This window comes from Sprattus sprattus (genome assembly GCF_963457725.1).
Source record: "Sprattus sprattus genome assembly, chromosome: 14".
NCBI lineage: Eukaryota > Metazoa > Chordata > Actinopteri > Clupeiformes > Clupeidae > Sprattus > Sprattus sprattus.
In genome coordinates, this window is record NC_137912.1 from 355,001 (window position 1) to 365,000 (window position 10,000).

The 10,000-nt window shown below is 46.5% G+C and overlaps 2 protein-coding genes across 2 annotated transcripts in view; one reads left to right on the top strand and one right to left on the bottom strand.

The window, feature by feature from the left end:
• The window catches only part of ccdc146 (coiled-coil domain containing 146), a gene marked incomplete at both ends in the record, with an annotated part of 45,861 nt that overhangs the window by 3,206 nt on the left and 32,655 nt on the right, over nucleotides 1-10,000 (top strand). The gene's annotated exons all lie outside the window — the stretch shown is intronic.
• The window catches only part of fgl2a (fibrinogen-like 2a), an 8,723-nt gene continuing 5,491 nt past the window's right edge, over nucleotides 6,769-10,000 (bottom strand). The window contains 2 exon segments of the mRNA XM_080851047.1: nucleotides 6,769-7,340; nucleotides 7,947-8,274. Of these exon segments, the coding sequence (XP_080707173.1) occupies nucleotides 6,962-7,340; nucleotides 7,947-8,274 (707 nt within the window). The 3' untranslated portion in view covers nucleotides 6,769-6,961.

Sequence of the window (10,000 nt, forward strand, 5' to 3'; positions counted from 1 at the left end):
CTGTCATCGTCTACTGAACACCACACTGTCACAACCTACTGAACACCACACTGTCATCGTCTACTGAACACCACACTGTCATAATCTACTGAACACCACACTGTCACAACCTACTGAACACCACACTGTCTTAGTCTACTGAACACCACACTGTCACAACCTACTGAACACCACACTGTCATAGTCTACTGAACACCACACTGTCATAGTCTACTGAACACCACACTGTCATCGTCTACTGAACACCACACTGTCATAATCTACTGAACACCACACTGTCACAACCTACCGAACACCACACTGTCATAGTCTACTGAACACCACACTGTCATAGTCTACTGAAGACCACACTGTCATAGTCTACTGAACACCACACTGTCATAGTCGACTGAACACCACACTGTCATAGTCTACTGAACACCACACTGACATAGTCTACTGAAAACCACACTGTCATAGTCTACTGAACACCCCACTGTCACAACCCACTGAACACCGCACTGTCACAACCCACTGAACACCACACTGACATAGTCTACTGAACACCACACTGACATAGTCTACTTAACACCACACTGACATAGTCTACTTAACACCACACTGACATAGTCTACTGAACACCACACTGTCATCGTCTACTGAACACCACACTGTCATAATCTACTGAACACCACACTGTCATCGTCTACTGAACACCACACTGTCATCGTCTACTGAACACCACACTGTCATAGTCTACTGAACACCACACTGTCATAATCTACTGAACACCACACTGTCATCGTCTACTGAACACCACACTGTCATCGTCTACTGAACACCACACTGTCATAATCTCCTGAACACCACACTGACATAGTCTACTGAACACCACAGTGTCATAGTCTACTGAACACCACACTGTCATAGTATACTGAACACCACACTGACATAGTCTACTGAACACCACACTGTCATAGTATACTGAACACCACACTGTCATCGTCTACTGAACACCACACTCTCATAGTCTACTGAACACCACACTGTCATAGTATACTGAACACCACACTGACATAGTCTACTGAACACCACACTGTCATAGTATACTGAACACCACACTGACACAACCTACTGAACACCACACTGTCATAGTCTACTGAACCCACACTGTCATCGTCTACTGAACACCACACTGTCATCGTCTACTGAACACCACACTGTCATCGTCTACTGAACACCACACTGTCATCGTCTACTGAACACCACACTGTCATCGTCTACTGAACACCACACTGTCATAATCTACTGAACACCACACTGACACAACCTACTGAACACCACACTGACATAGTCTACTGAACACCACACTGTCACAACCTACTGAACACCACACTGACATAGTCTACTGAACACCACACTGTCATAATCTACTGAACACCACACTGTCACAACCTACTGAACACCACACTGTCACAACCTACTGAACACCACACTGACATAGTCTACTGAACACCACACTGTCATAATCTACTGAACACCACACTGACATAGTCTACTGAACACCACACTGACACAACCTACTGAACACCACACTGTCATCGTCTACTGAACACCACACTGTCACAACCTACTGAACACCACACTGACATAGTCTACTGAACACCACACTGTCATAATCTACTGAACACCACACTGTCACAACCTACTGAACACCACACTGTCTTAGTCTACTGAACACCACACTGTCACAACCTACTGAACACCACACTGTCATCGTCTACTGAACACCACACTGTCACAACCTACTGAACACCACACTGTCATCGTCTACTGAACACCACACTGTCATAATCTACTGAACACCACACTGTCACAACCTACTGAACACCACACTGTCTTAGTCTACTGAACACCACACTGTCACAACCTACTGAACACCACACTGTCATAGTCTACTGAACACCACACTGTCATAGTCTACTGAACACCACACTGTCATCGTCTACTGAACACCACACTGTCATAATCTACTGAACACCACACTGTCACAACCTACCGAACACCACACTGTCATAGTCTACTGAACACCACACTGTCATAGTCTACTGAAGACCACACTGTCATAGTCTACTGAACACCACACTGTCATAGTCGACTGAACACCACACTGTCATAGTCTACTGAACACCACACTGACATAGTCTACTGAAAACCACACTGTCATAGTCTACTGAACACCCCACTGTCACAACCCACTGAACACCGCACTGTCACAACCCACTGAACACCACACTGACATAGTCTACTGAACACCACACTGACATAGTCTACTTAACACCACACTGACATAGTCTACTTAACACCACACTGACATAGTCTACTGAACACCACACTGTCATCGTCTACTGAACACCACACTGTCATAATCTACTGAACACCACACTGTCATCGTCTACTGAACACCACACTGTCATCGTCTACTGAACACCACACTGTCATAGTCTACTGAACACCACACTGTCATAATCTACTGAACACCACACTGTCATCGTCTACTGAACACCACACTGTCATCGTCTACTGAACACCACACTGTCATAATCTCCTGAACACCACACTGACATAGTCTACTGAACACCACAGTGTCATAGTCTACTGAACACCACACTGTCATAGTATACTGAACACCACACTGACATAGTCTACTGAACACCACACTGTCATAGTATACTGAACACCACACTGTCATCGTCTACTGAACACCACACTCTCATAGTCTACTGAACACCACACTGTCATAGTATACTGAACACCACACTGACATAGTCTACTGAACACCACACTGTCATAGTATACTGAACACCACACTGACACAACCTACTGAACACCACACTGTCATAGTCTACTGAACCCACACTGTCATCGTCTACTGAACACCACACTGTCATCGTCTACTGAACACCACACTGTCATCGTCTACTGAACACCACACTGTCATCGTCTACTGAACACCACACTGTCATCGTCTACTGAACACCACACTGTCATCGTCTACTGAACACCACACTGTCATCGTCTACTGAACACCACACTCTCATCGTCTACTGAACACCACACTGTCATCGTCTACTGAACACCACACTGTCACGGCCTCTAGGCCTATTGCTCAATCCTTTAAGACTATGGGCCCTATCTTGCACCCAGCGCAATTGACATTGTCACCGACGCATGTATCATTCCTATCTTGCACCCGGCGCACAGCGCGATTTTCCCTCCAGAGGCGCGCTTCGAAATGAACTTGCGTCGACATGGGCGGGGGCGGAACAGAGAAGGCGTTTCTCTGGCGCAAGTGGTATTTTGCAGTTTCAAAACAACGCCGTGTGCCGTGCGCCATTGACCAAAAAAAAGCTGGTCTAATGTGAGGCGCAATGTCTAAAGTCTGTAACGCGTATTCAGAACGCTATTTTAAGGGCGCATGTGCTTGCCCACACAGTATAGGACCTGTAGGCTACACTTTACTTCTGTCGTCTTCACGAGAGATTTACACCAATTGTTTGGCAAGCCATATATAATTGCAAGGAAAATAAAGTATTTACCACATGAGGAAATCATTGTGATATCCGTATCCAAGACATTTAAAAACTAGGCATACATCTAGCGTACACAATTGACCCAAATTATTCAGGTTAATTGAAGCTGCGTGACATTTGATTTATTGTATGGCTTTGTTGCATTTATTTAATGCCAGTATTATTATAAATCTTGTAAACTCATCTCTGTGTATGTGGACTTTATTTATGTACCTTGGGTTTGGTCAGCTGGTGCACTGGCTTGGGTGCCGATTTCCATGCCCCCAAATCCCTGCACGCTCTCAGGCGTGAGGGTAGACGTGGCGATGTTCTCTGCTGCCGTCAGATCCTGGGTCGAGGCAGATCCACCTCCCGTGAAGGCACGAGAACGTGTGTGACCTTCCAGCTTGGATGTCCCACGTCTCCGGACGTCATTATAGCGTTTTCGGCAACGTATTCGGGTGCCCCGTTGCAGAAACAATCACGGCAATATCTTGACTTTGCTTACTTTTGGAGGGTTTCTCGCATCCCCATATATATCTATCTCCCGGCTTTTTACAAAGCCATACAATAAATCAAATGTCACGCAGCTTCAATTAACCTGAATCATTTGGGTCAATGTGTAGGCTACATGTATGCTTATTTTTAAAATATCTTGGATATGGATATCACAATGATTTCCTCAAGTGGTCAATACTTTATTTTCCTTGTAATTATATATGGCTTGCCAAAAAATTGGTGTAAATCTCACGTCGGTCTCCTCGGCTGTGAACTTCTCCGGTCTTCCACCAGGTAATTCCGCCATCAAAATAACAAGCCGCTATGGACTATGCGCTTCTCGCTCTTAAAGGGAATTTGAAATGACGCTCGGATTGGTTTATTGCATATTACGCCCAAACCACACCTATGGCTGAGTAACCTCCTTTGGACCAACCCTTTTGACACTTGCGCTGGACGCAAGTGTGTTTTTTCCGCCGTTAAAATAGCAACTGCGCCATAGAGCCGCCCACACAGCTACTTGCGCTTGGCGCCGTCCTACTTGCGTTTCTGATCGGCAAGATAGGGCCCATTGTGTTTTTGGCTCAATGGGTATTGTAGGTTCAGAGATGTGTCATTGGGTGTGTGTAGAGCTTATAGTTCAAACAGTTGCACGACCAACTGGTTTTAAGGCGAGACACGGCAGGCAAAAACATCGTTTTTTCAGCAGTGGTCAATTTTGAGATTTTGAGCTAGTTCACTCCCTAAACATGTAATCTTTCATACTAGCATAAAGAAAATATCCTAATTATACATTAATGTGTATATTTATTCACATTTTGTCTGTTCGCGGCGTCAGCATTCTCATAGGTTTCCAGGAAAGTTAGCATTCTAACGTAACGTGCAGTATGTCGGCTTTCTGATGCTTGACATGCTTGGTACCGTTGGAAAGCGCTATAGCTCTCACACAACGTTATCTAATCCAAATAAGGACATTTCCTTTCCAGCAGTAACCAATGATGTTAGCAAAAACGGGGGTTTAAACCTAAGGACGCAATTTCATTGGTTTGCGGTGGTTTCTGATAACGTGATTCGCTCAGACGCATCACGTGGTATGGCTTGACACTTCCTGAATCTTTAAATGCGATTTTCTCAAAATGAGTTTTTTGTCATACTCCAAGGATAATAACTCCACTTCAGTTCAACCTATATACACCAAACTTTCCAGTCTTGTACCCAACTATATTATGAAGACATTTACAGAGGGATTTGTAAATATATTATTCCTAGCCTGAATTATATAACATTATATCCCCAAAAACATGGCGAAAATCGACTTTTTAAGGCTATTGACAGTCTTTTCTGATTTACAGGAAAACAAAAGTAGATATCCATAAATTTTTTTCCCATCTAATATGCCAACAAAAGGGAAAAGGATTTTTTAACCTGGCTTTATCCCATGATCAGACATGGTCTTTTAAACATTATGCAAATTAGCGCATATTTAATGAGATAACGCCTAATTTGCATATTCAAACATCAAAATACAAAAAACTTGTAATACATTTTTTTCTCATCTAAACATGACTAATCAACTGAGAAAGTTTCATGGTGATACCTATTATTTAAGATTTTTACCCTATTCACCTGTAGTGTCTCGCCTTAATGTCTCCTTGCACGTATGGTTATATCTACCCTTGAACATCCAATAAGTATTTGTGTGTGACAATTCTTTATGTGGTGCTGTGGCTGGGTACAGGTGAGGGACAGGTGAGAGGACAGGTGAGAGGACAGGTGAGGGGACAGGTGAGATCTCTGAGGCTGTTTCGTGCTTTCTGTCGAGGAATAAAAACCCTGGAGCTGGACATTCTTATTCTTTTATTTCAAAAAAGTTGGTCAGAAAAATTCATATAGTAGAAAAAGCTCAAATATACACAGTAGAGACAAATCAGCCAATCGGTTGACTGCGCCGCAAATCAAACCTCAGGTGACGGTGCCTTAAAGCTGGTCTCCAATTATTATTATACGAACATGATGCAGCAACTAGAAATATAATCTGTTAAAGGCACAAAACACCCACATTTATAAATGATATATAAATGATGTATATATTACTGAAATTCTGACACTCCATTTAATAAATACTGTACATGTCTTCCTGACCTCATGATGGCAGTTGGGCCAGGTATGATCCTGACCCAGCTGCTGTCATGGTAACCATAGAACTGTCCATCATCCTCAGTCTGGGTGCTGCAGTACTGAGGTGCAGTGCAGTGAGCTGACACAAGGGGGCAGTATTACTCAAGAGCAGTTATATGTGCTGCAGTACTGAGATGCAGTGCAGTGAGCTGACACCAGGGGGCAGTATTACTCAAGAGCAGTTATATGTCCTGAGGGGCTGATTAGAGAAGCAGTGAACAGGTGCTGTGGTACTCAATCACTCAGCACTAATGATGCTCAAGTGCTTTAGCAGGGGCTCAGTGGAGAACGGTTAGGGCTAGGGGTACGGTTGGTTTAGGGGGGCTCAGTGGAGTACGGTTAGGGCTGGGGGTAAGGTTGGTTTAGGGGGGCTAGGGGTACGGTAAGGGCTAAGGTTACGGCAAGGTTGGGTTGGTTTAGGGGGGCTCAGTGGAGTACGGTTGGGTTGGTTAAGGGGGGCTAGGGGTACGGTTGGGTTGGTTTAGGGGGGCTCTGTGGAGTACGGTTGGGTTGGTTGAGGGGGGTACGGTTGGGTTGGTTGAGGGGGGTACGGTTGGTTTAGGGGGGCTAGGGATACGGTTAGGGCTATGGTTACGGCTAGGTTGGGTTGGTTGAGGGGGGTACGGTTGGGTTGGTTGGTTGTTTTGCCTCTAGGGGGTGTAGTTGGTTGTTTTGCCTCTAGGGGGTGTAGTTGGTTGTTTTGCCTCTAGGGGATGTAGTTGGTTGTTCTGCCTCTAGGGGGCGTAGTTCTTGGGCCTGATCATCATCTTGGCGGACTTGAAGGCCTGCCTGTAGCTGGTGGGGTAGTACTCGCGGGTCAGGTTGTGCCAGGTGCCCCAGAAGATGCCGTTTCGCACGCCCTTGTAGCGGCGGGCGTAGTACTTGCCGTTGAGGTTGGCGGACATGCAGGCGTCGAACCACCAGCCGGAGCTGTAGTAGGCGCCGCAGCTGCCCGAGGGGTACATGTCGTTGTCGCGGTCGGGCGTGCTGAAGAACTTCTGGTCGTGGTTGAAGTGCTTGCTGAAGTGCAGGGCGTCGCCCGCCGAGCCCGAGTAGCCGCTGACCGACAGCTTGTAGCGCAGCAGCTCATTGGCCACGTAGAACTGCTCGTACCTGAGGGGTCAGAGGTCAGAGAAGGTGGGATAGTAAGAATGAGTTTACACACACACACACTCATGTGCACACACACACACACACACACACACACACTCATTGGCCATGTAGAACTGCTCGTACCTAAGTGGAAGGTCAGATAAGGTGAGATAGTAAGAATGGGCAGAGGCATATGGTTCTACTATATCATCTGCCACTGCAACGATGAATAGCCAGCTATTGTTGGTGTTGTTTGCTTTGTTGTTTGCTTTGATCATTTTCTTTTCTTTGTGTCTCAAATTGCTTTAGTTGTATAGTTGTTTTTTGGAAGGGGGATGGGGGCTGTTATGTGTATCCTCACCATGTGACTGTCTGTGTGTGTGTGTGTGTGTGTGTGTGTGTGTGTGTGTGTGTGTGTGTGTGTGTGTGTGTGTGTGGTGTGAGTTTGTGTGTGTGTGTGTGTGATAAGTCTGATAAGTTATCCTTTCACTTCTTATCTGGTAGGACTATTGTACATTCAAGTCTTGTTTGGAAATTTCACACCCATGTGCACAGGCACACACTCTCACACTCTCACACACTCTCACACACACACACACACACACACACACACACACACACACGTACCTGGCGTACTCGCGCACCCCGTCCACATCCTCCAGCTCGACGCGCAGCACCATGTCCTTGGCTTTGGTCAGCAGGTGGATGAGGTCGTTGCCCAGCCAGAACTCGGCCCGCGCGTCTCCGAAGCCCTTCTTGTACTCGGCCCAGCTACGGTTGAAGCTCACGCTGCCGTTCACACGCCGCTGGATCACCGTCCACCCGCCCCCGAACGACTCCATGTCACACCACACGGACACGGTGCCGTTACGGGGGTCAGGGGTCACCCGGTAGATGCCGTCAGAACGCTGCCTCAACACGCTGTAGTCCGAGCAGTCCCTCGGAGCGATGATGGCTACAGAGAGAGAGAGAGAGAGAGAGAGAGAGAGGGAGAGAGAGAGAGAGAGAGTCAGAACGCTGCCCCAACACGCTGTAGTCCGAGCAGTCCCTCGGAGCGATGATGGCTAGAGAGAGAGAGGGAGAGAGAGAGATAGGATGACTACAGAGAGAGAGAGGGAGAGAGGGAGATAGGATGACTACAGAGAGAGAGAGGGAGAGAGGGAGATAGGATGACTACAGAGAGAGAGAGGGAGAGAGGGAGAGGATAACTCTTAGTATGTACTATTACTTGCCAGTGAGGCGCTCGTTTCGGTTTGAGCGTATGTTTGTGTGTGTGCGTGTGCTGGTGTGTGGAAATACTGAGACAGACTGAACCAGCAAGCTAGCCAACAAGAAGGCTGTTCAGTCACTTGTCTTTATATCATAGAGTTGAGAGTAGACCCTGTCATTGTCTGTGCTCTCTGATCCCCTGTCTAGGCGCTGCAGTGTTTGGGAAATAAAGACCAGACTAACAGTCTAATTAGCCTCTCACACACACACACACACACACACACACACACACACACACACCCAGACTAACAGTCTAATCATCCTCTCACACACACACACACACACAGACTTAGAGTCTAATCAGCCGCCTGCTTCCCCTCACCAGAAGCTGTGTGACACTAACACAGTCTGACCACATCCACACACACACACACACACACACACACACACACACACTCACGCACACATACACAACTTAGTTTGACCACCGCTACACCAGAGAGGGAGAGACACACACTCCCAAACACAGACCACATCCACATTTTACTTATGGGAAGGAATTTGTTTCATTTATATATTTACTGGCCTTGAAAAGGTCAAAAGGGATTGCAGCCTCTGTGATACGACCCACACACACACACACACACACATACACATTCACACACACACATACTTACACACACAAACACACATACTCACACACACACACACACACACACACACACACACACACACACATTCTGGAGCGCTCTACGGCTGGACCCCCTCCACAGCTGTGATGACCTGCTGGACGGCTGAGCGCACTTGGAATGTCTTTCCTAAACAGAACTTATCAACCACAAGGATGGCTAAGGTTTCATCTCACACACACACACACACACACACACACACATACACACACACACACACACACACACACACACACACACACACACACACACACACACACACATACACAGACACACACACACACACACACACACATACACAGACACACACACACACACACACACACACACACACACACATACACAGACACACACACACACCGCTGGCCAGGATTCAATCAGTTATTCCAAAGGCTAACACCGTTATTTCTGTTTTATGGCGTGTATTAGACAGGGACTTGAACTGGAGGACTTGTGGTGTCCTTAAAAGTCTCTTAATGGGCTCTTAAAGGCTCTTAAAAACCCAGTGCTCAGAGTTAAGGTTGCCACACACACACACACACACACACACTCACACACACACACTCAGAGTCAATGTTGCCAGCACTGATCCTGGCACTGGTCTTATGGTCTATTAACTGGGTCTATTGGCTGTGTCATGACGCTCTGTGATACAGCACACACACACACACACACACACACACACACACACACACATTAACTGTGTTTATAAGCTGTGTCATGATACTCTGTGATGACCTTAGCCTGCTAGTCTACATCAAGAGGGAGTGATGGGAAACAGAG